This window comes from Panulirus ornatus, chromosome 20, assembly GCF_036320965.1.
Source record: "Panulirus ornatus isolate Po-2019 chromosome 20, ASM3632096v1, whole genome shotgun sequence".
NCBI classification, from domain to species: Eukaryota; Metazoa; Arthropoda; class Malacostraca; order Decapoda; family Palinuridae; genus Panulirus; species Panulirus ornatus.
The window spans coordinates 78,553,847-78,575,432 of record NC_092243.1 but is presented as its reverse complement, the minus strand read 5'-3'; the positions used below and the strand labels follow the sequence as shown (position 1 = coordinate 78,575,432).

Below are 21,586 nucleotides of genomic sequence, written 5' to 3'. Positions count from 1 at the left end.
AGACGATCCGCAGTTTTGATGATGATCCATATTTTGATACTATGAAGACGATCCACAGTTTTGATGAAGATTATCCATAGTTTGATACTACGAAGAGGATCAACAGTTTGATAATATGAAGACGATCCACAGTTTTGATGATGATCCACAGTTTGATACAATGAAGACGATCCACAGTTTTGATGAAGATGATCCACACTTTGACACTATGAAGAGGATACACAAGTTTGATGAAGATGATCCACAGTTTGATACTATGAAGACGATCCACAGTTTTGATGATGATCCACAGTTTGATACTATGAAGATGATCCACAGTTTTGATGATGATCCACAGTTATGATGAAGATGATCCACAGTTTGATGCTATGAGGACGATCCACAGTTTTGATGGCGATGATCCAGTTTCATACTCTGAAGACGATCCACAGTTTGATGCTATGAAGACGATCCACAGTTTGATGCTATGAAGACGATCCACAGTTTGATGCTATGAAGACGGTCCACAGTTTTGATGATGATCCACAGTTTGAAACTATGAAGACGATCCGCAGTTTTGATGAAGATGATCCACAGTTTGATACTATGAAGACGATTCATAGTTTGATACTATGATGACGATCCACAGTTTTGATGACGATAATCCACAGTTTTGATGACGATGATCCACAGTTTTGATGACGATGATCCACGGTTTGATACTATGAGGACGATCCACAGTTTTGATGAAGATGATCTACCGTTTTGATGCAGACGTTCCACAGAGTTGATGAAGATTATCTGCTGTTTAGATGAGGATGAGCCACATTTTTGATATTATCCCCAATGGTAACAAAGATGATCCACAGTTTTGATGAAGACGATCCACAGTTTGATAACATGAATACGATCCACAGTTTGATAGCATGAAGACGATCCACAGTTTGATGCTATGAAGACGATCCACAGTTTGATACTATGAAGACGATCCACAGTTTGATAATATGAAGGCGATCCACAGTTTGGTTTGATAACATGAAGATGATCCACAGTTTGATGATATGAAGATGATCCACAGTTTGATAATATGAAGACGATCCACAGTTTGATAACATGAAGACGATCCACAGAGGATATATGTGTCGGAGGTGGAGGGAACGAGGAGAAGTGGGAGACCAAATTGGAGGTGGAAAGATGGAGTGAAAAAGATTTTGAGTGATCGGGGCCTGAACATGCAGGAGGGTGAAAGGCGAGCAAGGAATAGAGAGAATTGGAACGATGTGGTATACCGGGGTCGACGTGCTGTCAATGGATTGAACCAGGGCATGTGAAGCGTCTGGGGTAAACCATGGAAAGCTCTGTGGGGCCTGGATGTGGAAAGGGGGCTGTGGTTTCGGTGCAATATTACATGACAGCTAGAGACTGAGTGTGAACGAATGGGGCCTTTGTTGTCTTTTCCTAGCTGCAGAGCTAGAACCACTCCAAATGTGAACGCAGTACTCCATACAAAGAAAGATTATTCCTATGTATAAACGGAACAACCGTTCGGAAGTGAAGAAATTTCGACATCTGAAAGGACTCCCAGTTTCTTTGAGTCAGATTTAGTTATATCCGTCACGTGGGGTTTTCAAAACGGTGTGGATGTTACAGTTATACCAACTAAGTTTACTGAGACAAGAAGAGGAATTACAGAACCATCAAAGGAGAGAGGAATGTTGTGTAATTTTTTCAGTAGAGAGATGGGTAGAAACTGGGTCTTGGAGGCATGAAACTTAACCAAATTTCGTTTACCCCGCTGAAATATCCTGTCCAAGGGTAAATCTATTAAGGAATTTGTGTCTGGACGAGCTGTAAATCGAATGAGAGCAAATGGATCAATAATGAAGGATGTGGAGGAATGCAGTGATGTGTTGTCAGATTAAAAGTGCAGTTAGTTATTTGTGGAAGAAACGATAACGTTGATCAAAGAAAAAAAATGTAGGAGACAGGGCAAAACCTTGATGGACATCGCTGTTGAACGAGAGGATGGGAGAGGCTGATCCATCAACAACCACGGAGATGAACAGGCAAGGACATAAGCTATATATTAGGGAGCAAAATGGGGGAGAGATGCCAAAAGAGGGGATCTCCCCTCTTTTGCCCCCCCCCCTCACTTTGCTCCTTCATATCTAGCTTCCTCTCCGGCCGATCTATCCCCATGGTTGTTGATGGATCAGCCTTTCCCCTTTTCTCCACCATCAGTGGCGTTCCTCAACGTTCTGTCCTGTCTCCTACATTTTCATCCTTTTTACCAATTATCTCCTTTCTTCTACGTATAACCAAAGAAACGTATATGTTGCTGACGCAATAATACGTTTCTCCACATCCTTCAATTCTGCTCCCTCTTGTCTCACTCGATCTGGATCTCGTCTTGACACACTTCCTCAATAAACTCGGACAGGATATATCAGTAGGATAAACAAAATCTTGTTAGGTTTATGCCTCAATGAAGCAGTTTCTGCCCATCTTTCTATCGGAAACTTCTCACAACTCTTGTCTTTCCTTTGACGATTCTGTAATTCTACTTGTTGACTCAATGAACATACTTAGTATTACTGTAACATCCACTCTTTCTTGAAAACCCCACTTTACAGAAATAGCCGTCTACCTTTGCGAAACTGGGAGTCCTGATTAGATGTCAAAATTTCTCTCCTCCCGAACAGTTGCTCCGTTTATACAAAGGATTGACCCGTCCATGTATGGAGTAGGGCTCTTACATCTGGAGTGGTTCTAGCTCTGCATCCTTATTTGACATGAGTCGAAACGATCCAACTTATAAATTTACCCAAGCTAACTTCCAAATTGACCCGCTTGTCCTACGCCGCAATGTTGGTTCACTTTCCCCCTTCTATAGGTACTGCCATTGTGTTGCTCTCGAGAGCTGACTGCTGGTGTGTCCTCACAACTATCCAGATAAACCACGCAATACTCAGCATAGTGCGTGCTGCATCATATGATTACTGATTGGCCGTTGGCATGTTAATGGTGGGCCGTTTTGATAACTGTTTCTTTCCCAATATCTCGAAGCTTTGAAACTCTCAACCCTCTCAAATCTTTCCCAATAACTATGACCTGACACTTTTTAAGAGGCAGGTTTTCACTTTCTTCAAAATTCGTAAATACTTTTCCTTGTCTCTTCTTTTTCCCTTTTACTAACCTCTTTATAGTTCAATTAAGGCCTAGCCCTGATATAGAACTGAGCCCATGATGAGCCTCCAGTGTAAAAAAAAAAAAAAGATCCTAATCGAGAGTTAAAAGTGAGGAGCTAAAATTATTGTTTACTGTTCATTCAGATCGATGTTATATAATCGTATAACTTCTTTTAATGTGCTAAAATAAATCCATGTTATTGTCTTGATCTTCGAAATTTTGAACACAATGGTTTGAATTTGGCGCCAGTATTGATGTAGGCGAGCCAGTGATCACGTGACCCATCTTTATAACAACAAAGATGGCGTCTGTGGCTGAGCCCTTGACACTTCAGCAAGGTAAACTACATAGACATTAGCAATTATTAATTAGTTTTAACGCAAAGCTTCAGCTTTTTTTATGATTTTATCATTCAAATACGAGATAGGGTTAGGATTAGTTAGTATCCAGAAATGAGAAAACTGGAATTGCCTGATTTGTATTTGGTATTTATTTTGTTATTGATACAGGATGCATTACTGGTTGGTTGTTTATTTTTTTTGTTTTAACGTAGAGACTAATTATACCAATAGTAAGGAAAAGAAGAGCTTAGAAGAATGAGGAAAATCTTGAAAGAAAGGTTTGATGAAGATTAAAAGAACCTACAATTGTAGCCCATCATCCTGACTATCCTCTGGAAGGCCCATCACCCAGACTAGCCTCACTATGGAAGGCCCAGCACCCAGACTAGCCTCACTCTGGAAGGCCCATCACCCAGACTAGCCTCACTATGGAAGGCCCAGCACCCAGACTAGCCTCACTCTGGAAGGTCCATCACCCAGACTAGCCTCACTATGGAAGGCCCAGCACCCAGACTAGCCTCACTCTGGAAGGCCCATCACCCAGACTAGCCTCACTCTGAAAGGTCCATCACCCAGGCTAGCCTCACTCTGGAAGGTCCATCATCTAGACTAACCTCGCTGGAAGGCCCATCACCCAGACTAGCCTCGCTCGAAGGCCCATCACCCAGACTAACTTCACTCTGGAAGGTCCATCACCCAGACTAGCCTCACTCTGAAAGATCCATCACCCAGACTAGCCTCACTGGAAGGTCCATCACCCAGACTAGCCTTACTCTGGAAGGTCCATCACCCAGACTAGCCTCACTCTGGAAGGTCCATCACCCAGACTAGCCTCACTCTGGATGGCCCATCACCCAGACTAGCCTCACTCTGGAAGGTCCATCACCCAGGCTAGCCTCACTCTGGAAGGTCCATCTTCCAGAGTAGCATCACTCTGGATGGCCCACCACCCAGACTAGTCTCACTCTGGATGGCCCATCACCCAGACTAGCCTCACTCTGGAAGGTCAAGGTAAGCCTCACTCTGGAAGGTCCATTACCCAGACTAGCCTCACTCTGGAAGGTCCATCACCCAGGCTAGCCTCACTCTGGATGGCCCATCACTCAGACTAGCCTCACTCTGGATGGCCCATCACCCAGACTAGCCTCACACTGGAAGGCCCATCACCCAGACTAGCCTCACTCTGGAAGGCCCATCACCCAGACTAACCTCACTCTGGAAGGCCCATACCCAGACTAGCCTCACTGGAAGGCCCATCACCCAGACTAGCCTCGCTTGAAGGCCCATCACCCAGACTAGCCTCACTCTTGAAGGTCCATCACCCAGACTAGCCTCACTCTGGAAGGCCCATCACCCAGACTAGCCTCACTCTGAAAGGTCCATCACCCAAACTAGCCTCACTCTGGAAGGTCCTTCACCTAGACTAGCCTTACTCTGAAACGTCCATCACCCAGACTAGCCTCACTTTGGATGGCCCATCACCCAGACTAGCCTCACTCTGGAAGGCCCATCACCCAGACTAGCCTCACTCTGGATGGCCCATCGCCCAGACTAGTCTCACTCTGAAAGGTCCATCATGCGGACTAGCCTCACTCTGAAAGGCCCATCACCCAGACTAGCCTCACTCTGAAAGGCCTGTCACCCAGACTAGCCTCACTCTGGAAGGTCCATCATCCAGACTAGCCTCACTCTGAAAGGCCCACATTTACACCAGCATCTACATAGATTTTGGCCTTCCCTTCAGAGTATGTGCCCAAACCTTGCTCAAATGTGCCAACATACTTCATTTTAGAATCCTTTCCAAACTTTTAATTGATATCCAACCGTTCCTGTACATTAGACATTAGATTTTCCCAGTCAATCTGGAGTGCTTCTAGCTAGTTCCTACTTAACAAATTTTGTCCATCACCTTTGACTGCTACTAATGGCAATTCATAAACTAGCCCATGCTGTTTGACATGAGCTTTCATAATGCTTGTAACTCTCATCTTTCTTCTGTATGACTTCAACAACACATCTTCCATTAGTTTCTCATGTAATCTGGACACCTTGTCACACAGACTCTCATATACATGGTCATTAACTATGGTAAAGCTTGCACCAGTGTCTGTCTCCCAATCTACCTCTTGCTCATTAATATTTAGTCTAATCTCCTTATAGATGGTTGAACACTTCCCAGTTGTACCTCACTCTTGTTTCCATTGCTATATTATAGTACTGAAGTGAATTCAGAAGACTCCTCTTTACCTTTCTCATCACAATCATGATTATCTAATCCTTCTTCCTGGTTTTCTATGTTTTCCACTTGATACATTTTAGGTATTCTTCTCCCATTTAGTGGTCCTCCTCCCCCTATTGGCACTGTTTTCCTTCCTCTTGGTGAAGGCAGTCTTATGGGTGTGATGTTTGGAGAAGGCTTGAAACTGCTACTAGGGAATGCCCATCCATCCTTTCTTCTCTTGGTCCAATCCTGTCGCTGAGACTTCTGACATTTACGGGAGAAATGGCCTACTTATTGGCATTTGTAGCACCTCTTGTCTCTGGCTCAACAGCTGTTTGGATGATGAGCTTCACCACATCTCCATCGGGTGTTGCTTGTGCCACCACCAAATCGTAGATCTTCTTGCACAATAGAATCTCACCAATCTTGGTTTTAAGTGCCAGTAGTTTTGTTTGAATCTGTTGATCATTGATACCTGCAGTTAGCTGGTCACACATTTAATCTTGCTGGTCTCTTGTCAAAGAGCTGAAATTGCTCTGCTGTATTAGTTCTTTCAAGGCAGTCATATACTGAGCAGTGCTCTCTCCTGCTCACCTGATTCTTTTATGGTATTTTAATCTTTCTATTGTGTCTGACAGCTTTGGCTCATGATGTTTAGATAACACTTCACAGAGTTCTTCAAAAGTAAATTCTCCGGGATGGTTAGGCTCGCACAAATTTCTCTAACTTTTATGTCTTCGGTCCTACCATTGCTTTCAACAGATTTTTCTTATTGTCTGCATTGTTCATATCATTTGCCAAGAAATAATGTTGGAGATGCTCCTTGTACTCATTCCTGGATTCAGTATCTGGATCAGATTCACTTACATGACCAGTTAGAGACATTGTTAATATTTGCAGGAAACTAACTGGAGAAATCACTTGACGGCACCAAATGGTGATCTTCGTGGACACCCTTTTTTCCACTTTTCAGTAACTTTCATATGTTGTCCTCACTAATTTCATGTGGTTTTATCGTCGTTGCCTCTTTATGTAATGTTTAGCATGGTATATTGGTCAAGGTAGTTCCAGTTAACATAGTTCAAAAAATAGTTGCTTTACTCTGGGAAGACTCCGGTAGCTACAGCGTTCAGTCATACTCCGTTGTATTGTAAACAGAGCCCAGTTGGGCCATTAAGAAAAGCATCCATTCCCTATAAAGTTATGACGGTCTCTTAGGCCAACCTCACACAGAACAGTCCATCTCCCAGGCCAACCTTACTCAGGACAGCCCATCTCCCAGGCCAGACTCACTCTGACATCTCCCAGGCCAGCCTCACTCAGGACAGTCTTTCTCCCAGGCCAGCCATACTCAAGACAGTTTGTCTCCCAGGCCACCTCACTCTGAACAGTCCATCCTCAAGGCCACTCTCACTCAGGACTGTCACCCAGGCCAACCTTACTCTGGACAGTCCATCTCCCAGGCCAACCTCTCTTAGGGCAGCCCATCTCCCAGGCCATCCTCACTCAGGATAGTGTCACCCAGTTCATCTTCACTTAGGACCATGTCACCATGGCCTACCTCACTCAGGACCATGTCTCCCAGCTTAGCTTCAATCAGGACCATGTCACCGAGGCCAATTCACTCAGGACTCTATCACTCAGGACCATGTCACCCAGGCCCTCCTCACTCAGGACCATGTCACTCTGGCCAATTTCTGAGCCTCGCTCAGAACAGTCCATCACCTAGGCCAACCTCGCTCAGGACAGTCAAATAAGAGTCTAGTAGAGAGACATCACTTTTATAGGTTTGATATCTCAGTTTTCCTCTTATGAATTCTCTGTTGCTACTGTGAGGAATGATATGAGTGAGGAGTTGTGCTTTATTACCCTTTAGAATTATCTTTTGATATTAACTTGTTAGTGGTAGGGTCATAAGGGATACTAAAATGTGGAGTTAATTGATAGTACTATGATATTTTAAAATTTGGAAGTCAAAGAACATGAACGTCTAATATTTAAAAACTGCACATGTGAAGAAGTTCTTGATATTATGTATTATGAAAAGCACTTACAGGACTTCAGTTATCTCTGCCATGTTTTATCATTTGGTTGGGAATGTAAACAGTGAGATCAGGTGTCAAAAGAGACAGAAGAATCTGCCACTATGTGGAAAAGATATCATAAGCATTAACTTTAGCCTAAGTTTACCCAGACACCTGAGCTTGCCTAGCATGTTTGCAAAACTCAGATTAACCTGGATTCAAATTTTATGAGGTGGTTTGTGCCATTCACTGAAATGCATACATTTTTTAAGGATATTCAGGCCAGTGTATACCTTGGCATTGTGGTAACAGGATGTACAGCCATATGGGCTGATGTTTGAATTTAAAAACTTTGTGAGGTTTGCAACAGATGAGGTGGATTGTCTCTGTGAAAAGTGTTCATTACAAAATACATTTTCAATCATATTGTTTGAACTACTTAATTGCGATGCTGTTTCCTGTGGGGTGGGATAGTGACAGGAATGGATGAAGGCAAACAAGTATGAATGTATGTGTGTATATATGTATGACAGAGTAGCAGATATAGGGTGTTTGGGTCGAGGTGGTGTGCAAAGTGAGAGGGTTAGGGAAAATGATTTGGTAAACAGAGAAGAGGTAGTAAAAGCTTTGCGGAAGATGAAAGCCGGCAAGGCAGCAGGTTTGGATGGTATTGCAGTGGAATTTATTAAAAAAGGGGGTGACTGTATTGTTGACTGGTTGGTAAGGTTATTTAATGTATGTATGACTCATGGTGAGGTGCCTGAGGATTGGCGGAATGCGTGCATAGTGCCATTGTACAAAGGCAAAGGGGATAAGAGTGAGTGCTCAAATTACAGAGGTATAAGTTTGTTGAGTATTCCTGGTAAATTATATGGGAGGGTATTGATTGAAAGGGTGAAGGCATGTACAGAGCATCAGATTGGGGAAGAGCAGTGTGGTTTCAGAAGTGGTAGAGGTTGTGTGGATCAGGTGTTTGCTTTGAAGAATGTATGTGAGAAATACTTAGAAAAGCAAATGGATTTGTATGTAGCATTTATGGATCTGGAGAAGGCATATGATAGAGTTGATAGAGATGCTCTGTGGAAGGTATTAAGAATATATGGTGTGGGAGGCAAGTTGTTAGAAGCAGTGAAAAGTTTTTATCGAGGATGTAAGGCATGTGCACGTGTAGGAAGAGAGGAAAGTGATTGGTTCTCAGTGAATGTAGGTTTGCGGCAGGGGTGTGTGATGTCTCCATGGTTGTTTAATTTGTTTATGGATGGGGTTGTTAGGGAGGTAAATGCAAGAGTCTTGGAAAGAGGGGCAAGTATGAAGTCTGTTGGGGATGAGAGAGCTTGGGAAGTGAGTCAGTTGTTGTTCGCTGATGACACAGCGCTGGTGGCGGATTCATGTGAGAAACTGCAGAAGCTGGTGACGGAGTTTGGTAAAGTGTGTGGAAGAAGAAAGTTAAGAGTAAATGTGAATAAGAGCAAGGTTATTAGGTACAGTAGGGTTGAGGGTCAAGTCAATTGGGAGGTGAGTTTGAATGGTGAAAAACTGGAGGAAGTGAAGTGTTTTAGATATCTGGGAGTGGATCTGTCAGCGGATGGAACCATGGAAGCGGAAGTGGATCATAGGGTGGGGGAGGGGGCGAAAATTTTGGGAGCCTTGAAAAATGTGTGGAAGTCGAGAACATTATCCCGGAAAGCAAAAATGGGTATGTTTGAAGGAATAGTAGTTCCAACAATGTTGTATGGTTGCGAGGCGTGGGCTATGGATAGGGTTGTGCGCAGGAGGATGGATGTGCTGGAAATGAGATGTTTGAGGACAATGTGTGGTGTGAGGTGGTTTGATCGAGTAAGTAACGTAAGGGTAAGAGAGATGTGTGGAAATAGAAAGAGCGTGGTTGAGAGAGCAGAAGAGGGTGTTTTAAAATGGTTTGGGCACATGGAGAGAATGAGTGAGGAAAGATTGACCAAGAGGATATATGTGTCGGAGGTGGAGGGAACGAGGAGAAGAGGGAGACCAAATTGGAGGTGGAAAGATGGAGTGAAAAAGATTTTGTGTGATCGGGGCCTGAACATGCAGGAGGGTGAAAGGAGGGCAAGGAATAGAGTGAATTGGAGCGATGTGGTATACAGGGGTTGACGTGCTGTCAGTGGATTGAATCAAGGCATGTGAAGCGTCCGGGGTAAACCATGGAAAGCTGTGTAGGTATGTATATTTGTGTGTGTGGACGTGTGTATGTACATGTGTATGGGGGGGGTTGGGCCATTTCTTTCGTCTGTTTCCTTGCGCTACCTCGCAAACGCGGGAGACAGCGACAAAGTATAAAAAAAAAAAAAAAAAAAAAAAAATGTATATGTCTATGTATATGCATGTATATGTTGATATATATATGTTTCATCGAGGATGTAAGGCATGTGTATGAGTACGAAGAGAGGAAAGTGATTGGTTCTCAGTGAATGTTGGTTTGCGGCAGGGGTGCGTGATGTCTCCATGGTTGTTTAATTTGTTTATGGTTGGGGTAGTTAGGGAGGTGAATGCAAGAGTTTTGAAGAGAGGGGCAAGTATGCAGTCTGTTGTGGATGAGAGAGCTTGGGAAGTGAGTGAGTGAGCTGTTGTTCATTGATGATACAATGCTGGTGGCTGATTCGGGTGAGAAACTGCAGAAGTTGGTGACTGAGTTTGGTAAAGTGTGTGAAAGAAGAAAGCTGAGAATAAATGTGAATAAGAGCAAGGTCATTAGGTACAGTAGGGTTGAGGGACAAGTCAGTTGGGAGGTACGTTTGAGTGGAGAAAAACTGGAGGAAGTGAAGTGTTTTAGATATCTGGGGGAGTGGATTTGGCAGCAGATGGAACCATGGAAGCGGAAGTGAGTCACAGGGTGGGGGAGAGGGCAAAAGTTCTGGGAGCATTGAAAAATGTGTGGAAGGCGAGAACATCAACTCGGAAAGCAAAAATGGGTATGTTTGAAGGAGTAGTGGTTCCAACAATGTTATATGGGTTCGAGGCGTGGGCTATTGAGTTGTGTGGAGGAGGGTGGATGTGCTGGAAATGAGATGTTTGAGGACCATAAGTGGTGTGAGGTGGTTTGATCGAGTAAGTAATGAAAGGGTAAGAGAGATGTGTGGTAATTAAAAGAATGTGGTTGAGAGTGCAAAAGAGGATGTTTTGAAATGGTTTGGTCACATGGAGAGAATGAGTGAGGAAAGATTGACAAAGATGATATATGTGTCAGAGGTGAAGGGAATGAGGAGAAGTGGGAGACCAAATTGGAGGTGGAAAGATGGAGTGAAAAAGATTTTGAGTGATCGGGGCCTGAACATGCAGGAGGGTGAAAGGCATGCAAGGAATAAAGTGAATTGGAACGATGTGGTATACTGGGGTGGATATGCTGTCAGTGGATTGAACCACGGCATGTGAAGCATCTGAGGTAAACCATGGAAAGTTGTGTGGGGCCTGGATGTGGAAAGGGAGCTGTGGTTTTGGTGCATTATACATGATAGCTAGAGACTGAATGTGAACAAATGTGGCCTTTGTTGTCTTTTCCCTACCTCGCGCGCATGCGGGGGGAGGGGGTTGTCATTTCATGTGTGGTGAAGTGGTGATGGGAACCAATAAAGGCAGCAAGTATGAATTATGTATATGTGTATATATGTATATGTCTGTGTATGTATATATATATATGTATACGTTGAAATGTATAGGTATGTATATGTGCGTGTGTGGACGTGTATGTATACACGTGTATGTGGGTAGGTTGGGCCATTCTTTTGTGTTTCCTTGCGCTACCCCACTAACGTGGGAGACAGTGACAAAGTATAATAAAAGTATATATATGTATAGGGGCAATATGTATATGCACGTGTATGTGATTGGATGGGCCATTCTTTGTCTGTTTCCTGGCACTACCTTGCTGATGTGGGAAACGGTGATTATTTATGATAGGCATATGATAGGGTTGATAGAGATGCTTTACAGAAGGTCTTAAGAGTATATGATGTGGAAGATAAGTTGCGAGAAGCAGTGAAAAGTTTTTATCACAGGTGTAAGGCATGTGTACAAGCAGGAAGAGAGGAGAGTGATTGGTTCCTGGTGAATGTCAGTCTGCAGCTGTGGTGTGTGATGTCTTCATGGTTGTTTAATTTGTTTATGGATGAGGTGGTTAGGGAAGTTAATGCAAGAGTTTTGGAGAGAGGGATGAGTGTGCAGTCTGTTGGGGATGAGAGGGCTTGGGAAGTGAGTCAGTGTTTCGCCAATGATACAGCTCTAGTGGCTGATCCGAGTGAGAAACTGCAGAAGTTGGTGATAGTCTGGATGAGTGTGTGAAAGGAGAATATTGAGAGTAAATGAGAGTAAGAGCAAGGTTATAGGTTTGGTAGGGTGGAGGGACAAGGTAATTGGGATGTAAGTTTGAATGGAGAAAAATTGGAGGAATTGTTTTAGATATTTGGGAGTGGACTTAGCAGTGGATGACCATGGAAGCAGAAGTGAGTCACAGGGTGGAGGAGGAGATGAAGATTCTGGGGGCAATGAAGAATGTGTGGAAGGAGAGAATGTTATCTTGGAGAGCATGCGAGGCATGGGCTATAGATAGAATTGTACGAAGGAGGGTGGATGTGTTGGAAATGAAATGTTTCAGGATAATATGTGGTGTGAGGGGGTTTGATTGAGTAAGAGAGATGTGTGGAAATAATAGGAGTGTGGTTGGGAGAGCAGAACAGGGTGTGTTGAAATGGTTTGGACATGTGAAGAGAATGAATGAGGAAAGATTGACAAAGAAGATATATATACGTATCAGAGGTGGAGGGAAGAAGAAGTGGGAGACCAATTGGAGGTGGAAGGATGGAGTGATAAAGATTTTGAATGATTGGGGCTTGAACATACAGGAGGGTGAGAGACATGCAAGGTCTCCTGCTTCTCCTTGTTCCCCCACCTCTGACACATGTATCCTCTTTTTCAATCTTTTCTCATTCATTCTCTTCACATTTCCAAACCATTTCAACACACCCTCTTCTGCTCTCTCAACCACACCCTCTTTATTTTCACACATTTCTCTCACCCTTTCATTACTTAATCAAACCACCTCACACCACATATTGTCCTCAGACATTTAATTTCCGACACATCCACCCTCCTCTGTACAACCCTATCTATACCCCATGCCTCTCAACCATATGATATTGTTGGAACTACTATTACTTCAAACATACCAATTTTTGCTCCAAGATAATGTTCTCTCCTTCCATACATTCTTCATTGCTCCCAGAACCTTTGCCCCTTCCCCCACCCTGTGACTCACTTCCGCTTCCATGGTTCCATTCGCTGCTAAGTCCACTCCCAGATATCTTTATTTATTTCTATATATACAGAAACATTTGATATTGTAAACAAAGGCTGTGAGATGTCAGTACATGAAGATAGAAATTGGTTGATACTCTGTATCTATAGAAACTCCCATAATGAGACTTTGTGTAGTCTTCTTCCGAGCTATAGTGTAAATCTGCTGGTAATTATAGACACTATAATCTGTATAGTGGATATTAAGCATATGATGCTGTCCATTCATTGTGTGTGTTTTTTGTCCAAGTTAATTTTGGAAATGTATGTGAATGCCTATGAGTCCAGTATGAATAAGTACTGATATACTTTTTCAGTCTGTTAATAATGCTTGTACTAATTTGTCAGATTTGGTTTCCATTTCCGTACATGTGCACTGAATTCTCCATTCTTAGGAATTATTAATTCTTAGGTCAGTAAGAAAATTACTTTCTTTTCAGTTTTTAAAGATATTGATACAAGTTTCCTCTCTTCACAGATGTTAAGAGAGCTGTTGAGTTACTTGATAAACTACAAAAGAGTAAGTATGAATTTGTTTAACTGAGATAGTAATAATAAAAGAAAAAACCCACCAACTTCCTTACCTAAGTAATGAAAAAAAGTAAAAATGGATAAACTACACTAACTTCCTTAACCATACTTAGCAGCTTCCTTGGAGATTACTTGTTAATGAGCAAGTAAGAATTCAGACAATTAGAGACGTTCAAATAATCCTTATGGAGCTGTACCATGAAGTTGTATGCTAGAAGTGCAGTCAGATCTTTGATATATTGATTCCTCCAGGTTTCTTTTCATGTGAATCTGTTATGCGGCTCTTCCCATTCATCAAAGCATCCACTTTGTATATATATGTTATGGCTGATTGATCATTCATAGATTTTATTATATTTTCTACTATCTTGTTTGGCCTTTTGTGGATCAAGACCTTTAAGTACTTTGTGAATGTCTTTTCTAGATATCTTAATGTTTTCTAAAACCTCCTCCCTATTCCATCTCCATGATGTTATGGCTGTAGTGTCTTCCAATGTGAAAACACTTTTTGACTTCTTGTTCATTTCTTCAGTAATCTGTTTTTCATTCTCAAAAATTCTTCCCTCTGAATCACCTAGCTTGATAGAGTGCTGTATAACTGACAGCTGACTCCTGGTGAATTTATGTGAAAGTTATATATTTTCTCATGTCTTGTTGACTCTATTCTTTTCAAAGTTTCTTTTTTCCTACTTTCTTAACCTGGTATACTCATATTTTGCTTTCTTTTACCTAGCAAATCCTGGCTGTCTGAAGTGCAGCTCTATGTCTTCGTCACCGGACATTTCGAATGTCCTTTTCTTTTAGACATTTTTTTCATTAAACCATTCTTTCCTCTTTATTACCAGTCCTTGTGTACTTAAGGCTAGAGGTACCCATGTTCATACTCTTTCACTGTAAATTTCACAATGTCTTATCACAAAGCAGTTCCTGGCTGCTGGATTTCATTTTCCAATATGTGTTAACAAAGTTGTCGAGGTTTGTATAGTTTCACACCTATTCCTGTTATATCCTCATTTACTGCATAGTTAAACTTGAGTATTATATGATCTCTTTTACCATTTGATGTATCATGTATGATACTCTCAATATCCATGCTAGTATGTATGAAGATAAAATCTATCATTGATGGTGTATTAAAGGGGATTAAAAAGGGAGGGAGCGGGAGGGCTGGAAATCCTCCCCTCTCTTTTTAATTTTCCAAAAGAAGGAACAGAAAAGGGAGCCAAGTGAGGATTTTCCCTCTTTGGCTCAGTCCTCTGTTCTTAACACTACCTCGCTAATGCAGGAAATGGTGAACATATAAGAAAAGAAATTCAAAAACTTGTTTCCATGACCTCTTATAATAATTGAAATCCCCATTATCATTACTTTACTATTTCCATGAAGTGATTGTGTTACTGCTCATATACCATCATGATTGCACCTACATTGTTTTTTCATCATTATTAGACTTGATCACCGTTTCCCACATCAGCGAGGTAGCACCAGGAAACAGACGAAGAATGGTCCATCCACTCAGATACACATATATTTATTTATTTATTATACATTGTTGCTGTCTTCCTCATTAGCGAGGTAGCGCAAGGAAACAGACGGAAGAATGGCTCAACCCACAAACATACACATGTATATACATACATGTCCAGACACGCACATATACATACGTATACATTTCATTGTATACATATATATACATACACAGACATATACATATATACGCATGTACATAATTCATACTTGCTGCCTTTATTCATTCCCCTTGCCACCCCGCCACACATGAAATGACAACCCCCTCCCCTGCACGCGTGTGAGGTAGCGCTAGGAAAAGACAACAAAGGCCACATTCGTTCACACTCAGTCTCTAGCTGTCATCTAATAATGCACTGAAACCACAGCTCCCTTTCCACATCCAGGCCCCACAAACCTTTCCATGGTTTACCGCAGACACTTCACATGCCCTGGTTCAATCTATTGACAGCACGTCTATGTAGGTATACCACATCGTTCCAATATTCTCTATTCCTTGCATGCCTTTCACCCTCCTGCATGATTAGGCCCCGTTCGCTCAAAATCTATTTCACTCCATCCTTCCACCTCCAGTTTGGTCTCCCACTTCTCCTTCCCTCCACCTCTGACACATATATCCTCTTTGTCAATCTTTCCTCTCTCATTCTCTCCATGTGACCAAACCATTATAATACACCCTCTTCTGCTCTCTCAACCACACTCTTTTTATTTCCACACATCTCTCTTACCCTTTCATTTCTTACTCGATCAAACCACCTCACACCACACGTTCTCCTCAAACATCTCATTTCCAACACATCTACCCTTCTCCGCACAACCCTATCTATAGCCCACGCCTCGCAACCATATAACATTTTTGGAACCACTATTCCTTCAAACATACCCATTCTTGCTTTCCGAGATAATGTTCTCGCCTTCCACACATTTTTCAATGCTCCCAGAACTTTCGCCCCCTCCCCCACCCTGTGACTCGCTTACGCTTCCATGGTTCCATAATCTGCTAGATCCACCCCCAGATATCTAAAACACTTCACTTCCTCCAGTTTTTCTACAGACTTACCTCCCAATTGACTTGTCCCTCAATCCTACTGTACCTAATACTCTTGCTCTGATTCACGTTTACTCTCAGCTTTCTTCTTTCACACACTTTACCAAACTCAGTCACCAGCTTCTGCAGTTTCTCTTCCGAATCAGCCACCAGCCCTGAATCATCAGCAAACAACTACTGACTCACTTCCCAAGCCCTCTCATCCATAACAGACTTCATTCTTGCCCCTCTCCCCAAAACTCTTGCATTCACCACCCTAACAACCCCATCCATAAACAAATTAAACAACCATGGAGACATCATGCATGCCTGCAGCAAACTGACATTCACAAGGAACCAATCACTTTCCTCTCTTCCTACTCGCACACATGCCTTACATCCTCGATAAAAACTTTTCACTGCTTCTAGCAGCTTGCCTCCCACACCATATACTCTTAATACCTTCCAGAGAGCATCTCTATCAACTCTATCATATGCCTTCTTCAGATCCATGAATGCTGCATACAAATCCATTTGTTTTTATAAGTATTTCTTACATACGTTCTTCAAAGCAAACACCTGATCCACACACCCTCTACCACTTCTGATACCGCACTGCTCTTCCCCAATCTGATGCTCTGTACATGCTTTCACCATTTCAATCAATACCATCCCATGTAATTTCCCAGGAATACTAAACAATCTTATACCTCTGTAGTTTGAACACTCACCTTTATCCCCTTTGCCTTTGTCCAATGATACTATGCATGCATTCCGCCAATCCTCAGGCACTTCACCATGAGCCATACATACTTTGAATATCCTCACCAACCAGTCAACAACACAGTCACCCCCCCTTTTTTGATAAATTCCACTGCAGTACCATCCAAAACTGCCACCTTGCCGGCTTTCATCTTCACAAAGCTTTTACTACCTTTTCTCTGTTTATGAAATCATTCTCCCTGACCCCTCTCACTTCGCACACCACCTTGACCAAAACACCCTATATCTGCCATTCTATCATCTAACACATTCAACAAACCTTCAAAATGCTCACTCTATCTCCTTCTCACATCACCACTATATATACATAAATGCCCATACATGCACGTATACATACACATACACACACATATACATACACACACATATATATATCAACTGACTGTTATATTTCTCTCTTGTGTCTCCCCTGATGATGTGATTATTACATGAAAGTGCACTTGGGAACTTTTCGTGTTTCATTTTCCCCGTGGACTCATAGGAATATATACACATGTACATATTCATTGTTCTCACCTTTTTCCATTCTGTACTCAGTCTCTCCTGGTACTTCCTCACACAAGTCTCCTTCCCAAGCTCACTTACTCTCACCACCCTCTTCACCCCAACATTCACTCTTCTTTTCTGAAAACCCATACAAATCTTCACCTTAGCCTCCACAAGATAATGATCAGACATCCCTCCAGTTGCACCTCTCAGCACATTAACATCCAAGAGTGGGGGAGGAATGGGATGTATTTAGGGAATCAGTGATGGATTGCGCAAAAGATGCTTGTGGCATGAGAAGAGTGGGAGATGGGTTGATTAGAAAGGGTAGTGAGTGGTGGGATGAAGAAGTAAGAGTATTAGTGAAAGAGAAGAGAGAGGCATTTGGACGATGTTTGCAGGGAAAAAATGCAATTGAGTGGGAGATGTATAAAAGAAAGAGACAGGAGGTCAAGAGAAAGGTGCAAGAGGTGAAAAAAAGGGCAAATGAGAGTTGGGGTGAGAGTGTATCATTAAATTTTAGGGAGAATAAAAAGATGTTCTGGAAGGAGATAAATAAAGTGTGTAAGACAAGGGAGCAAATGGGAACTTCAGTGAAGGGCGCAAATGGGGAGGTGATAACAAGTAGTGGTGATGTGAGAAGGAGATGGAGTGAGTATTTTGAAGGTTTGTTGAATGTGTTTGATGATAGAGTGGCAGATATAGGGTGTTTTGGTCGAGGTGGTGTGCAAAGTGAGAGGGTTAGGGAAAATGATTTGGTAAACAGAGAAGAGGTAGTAAAAGCTTTGCGGAAGATGAAAGCCGGCAAGGCAGCAGGTTTGGATGGTATTGCAGTGGAATTTATTGAAAAAGGGGGTGACTGTATTGTTGACTGGTTGGTAAGGTTATTTAATGTATGTATGACTCATGGTGAGGTGCCTGAGGATTGGCGGAATGCGTGCATAGTGCCATTGTACAAAGGCAAAGGGGATAAGAGTGAGTGCTCAAATTACAGAGGTATAAGTTTGTTGAGTATTCCTGGTAAATTATATGGGAGGGTATTGATTGAGAGGGTGAAGGCATGTACAGAGCATCAGATTGGGGAAGAGCAGTGTGGTTTCAGAAGTGGTAGAGGATGTGTGAATCAGGTGTTTGCTGTGAAGAATGTATGTGAGAAATACTTAGAAAAGCAAATGGATTTGTATGTAGCATTTATGGATCTGGAGAAGGCATATGACAGAGTTGATAGAGATGCTCTGTGGAAGGTATTAAGAATATATGGTGTGGGAGGCAAGTTGTTAGAAGCAGTGAAAAGTTTTTATGGAGGATGTAAGGCATGTGTACGTGTAGGAAGAGAGGAAAGTGATTGGTTCTCAGTGAATGTAGATTTGCTGCAGGGGTGTGTGATGTCTCCATGGTTGTTTAATTTGTTTATGGATGGGGTTGTTAGGGAGGTGAATGCAAGAGTTTTGGAAAGAGGGGCAAGTATGAAGTCTGTTGGGGATGAGAGAGCTTGGGAAGTGAGTCAGTTGTTGTTCGCTGATGATACAGCGCTGGTGGCTGATTCATGTGAGAAACTGCAGAAGCTGGTGACTGAGTTTGGTAAAGTGTGTGAAAGAAGAAAGTTAAGAGTAAATGTGAATAAGAGCAAGGTTATTAGGTACAGTAGGGTTGAGGGTCAAGTCAATTGGGAGGTGAGTTTGAATGGAGAAAAACTGGAGGAAGTAAAGTGTTTTAGATATCTGGGAGTGGATCTGGCAGCGGATGGAACCATGGAAGCGGAAGTGAATCATAGGATGGGGGAGGGGGCGAAAATTCTGGGAGCCTTGAAGAATGTGTGGAAGTCGAGAACATTATCTCGGAAAGCAAAAATGGGTATGTTTGAAGGAATAGTGGTTCCAACAATGTTGTATGGTTGCGAGGCGTGGGCTATGGATAGAGTGGTGCGCAGGAGGATGGATGTGCTGGAAATGAGATGTTTGAGGACAATGTGTGGTGTGAGGTGGTTTGATCGAGTAAGTAACGTAAGGGTAAGAGAGATGTGTGGAAATAAAAAGAGCGTGGTTGAGAGAGCAGAAGAGGGTGTTTTGAAATGGTTTGGGCACATGGAGAGAATGAGTGAGGAAAGATTGACCAAGAGGATATATGTGTCGGAGGTGGAGGGAACGAGGAGAAGAGGGAGACCAAATTGGAGGTGGAAAGATGGAGTGAAAAAGATTTTGTGTGATCGGGGCCTGAACATGCAGGAGGGTGAAAGGAGGGCAAGGAATAGAGTGAATTGGATCGATGTGGTATACCGGGGTTGACGGGCTGTCAGTGGATTGAATCAGGGCATGTGAAGCGTCTAGGGTATGTATATTTTGCGTGTGTGGACGTATGTATATACATGTGTATGGGGGTGGGTTGGGCCATTTCTTTCGTCTGTTTCCTTGCGCTACCTCGCAAACGCGGGAGACAGCGACAAAGCAAAAAAAAAAAAAAAAAACATTCATACTTAATATCCTTCATCCATTCAATTTTTATTACTGTATATTTGTTCTGGATCATTAGACTTCTTTGATGTATTATGAGATACCACTGCTATGCATTTCTGTAATACCATTGCTATGCACTTCTTGCCAAGAGTTACTTTTCCCATTATGTATTGTTTGAATAGGCAATCCACCATTTCTTGAAACGTAAGGATTTCTTTTATTAAGAGGGCCAATCTTCCCCTTTACCTTCTCTTTCCTTCTGCACTATCATATACCTACCTGGGCAGAACAGGTTAGATTTATGTTTTTAAAAGCTTTGTTTCCACAACACCAAGATCAAGTGCACTCCCCATACATGATCCTTGAATTCCATCTCTCCCATTAACTATTAGTGCATCATTGTTTTATCCAATAATCACTTATCTCTGGGCCCAATGGCAACTTTCCCCATGTACTGAAAGAGTTTGCCTGTGAACTTGCACCTGTGCTTGCTTGTCTGTTCTGTTTCTGTTTAAGAACCAGAACTTTTCTTTCTTCATTGGAAGCATGCGTTGGTATATCCCATCCCTAAGAAGGGTGAGTGCTCTAACCCCTTGAAATACTGTCTATTGCTTTGACATCTACCATTTCCAGAGCCTTTAAATCCCTCCTCATTTCATATCCTCTGACATCTTGAATTTCACAGTCTTCTCTCTGATCACCAGTATAGCTTCCATAAGGCTAAATCCACTAGTAATATTCTTTCCTCCCTTACTAATGTCTGGTCATCATCCTTGAAAGATTTTTGGGAATCATTTGTAGTTGCCCTTGACTTATCAAAAGCTTTTGACAAGCTTTGGCATCAGGGTCTCATGTTTAAGCTCTCTTATTTTGGCTTCCATCCTCTCTTCACTCCCTCATGTCATTCGTAGTGGCTGATTTGTCTCCATGGGTGTTGATGGATCAGTCTCCACCCTTTCTCCATCACCAGCAAGGCCTCTTGAGAGGAGTTTTATCAGGGTGTACAAAGTATCTCTCAGGTCCCCTTCCCTTCTCCATTAGTCATCCTGTTTTTATCCACTATGGTTTTATGCCATGAGCTGGCCAAAGAGGGTATGGAAGATGAGAGAGGGGTGGAATGGAGCTCTCTGTTGATTTGCTGCATTTGAGGCCTTATGCTCCTATACTCCATACTCCTATACTCTCACAAAATGTGAATGCTAGTCTTCAATATATGCAAGCATTTTCTGAGATCCTAGGAAATTCTCAGGTCCCTTTTGGGCCCCTGCGCCCAGGTATAATGTACTCCCTGCATCCCCTTCTCATTGGCCATGATCACTAGTGGTGTCCCCCAGGGCTTTGTCTTATTCCCTACACTTTTTCTATTATTTTTTATCAATGATTTTCTCTCTTCCACAAATAATCAAATATACTCTTACACTGACAACATTGCATTCCTACACATCCATCAGTTCTGCTCCTCTCACTCAGTCTGGATCTCACCTGGACACAACATCCTTGAACTGGGACTAGATATCTCAGATTCAGTCTGATTAAGTTTAGAGCCTCTAAGACCCAGTTTCTACCCCTCTTTCTGTTTAAAATTCCTCAACTTTCTTCTTTGATGGTTCTGTAATTCTACCTCATGACTCAATAAACATACTTGGTATTACTGTAACATTCACTGTTTTTTTTGAAGCCCCACATTACTGAAATAGCTAGGT

At 42.4% G+C, this 21,586-nt stretch overlaps 1 protein-coding gene across 2 annotated transcripts in view; it reads left to right on the top strand.

Moving 5' to 3' along the window:
- Positions 1–3,456: 3,456 nt before the first annotated feature.
- Positions 3,457–21,586, top strand: part of veli (L27 and PDZ_signaling domain-containing protein veli) — a 74,839-nt gene continuing 56,709 nt past the window's right edge. For both annotated transcript variants that reach the window (XR_011714281.1, XM_071675341.1), the window contains exons 1-2: positions 3,457–3,506; positions 13,555–13,596. Coding sequence is in view for 1 of the 2 variants with exons in the window: in XM_071675341.1 (XP_071531442.1) it covers positions 3,470–3,506; positions 13,555–13,596 (79 nt within the window). In the remaining variant the exon portion in view is untranslated. The remainder of the gene's footprint in view (positions 3,507–13,554; positions 13,597–21,586) is intronic.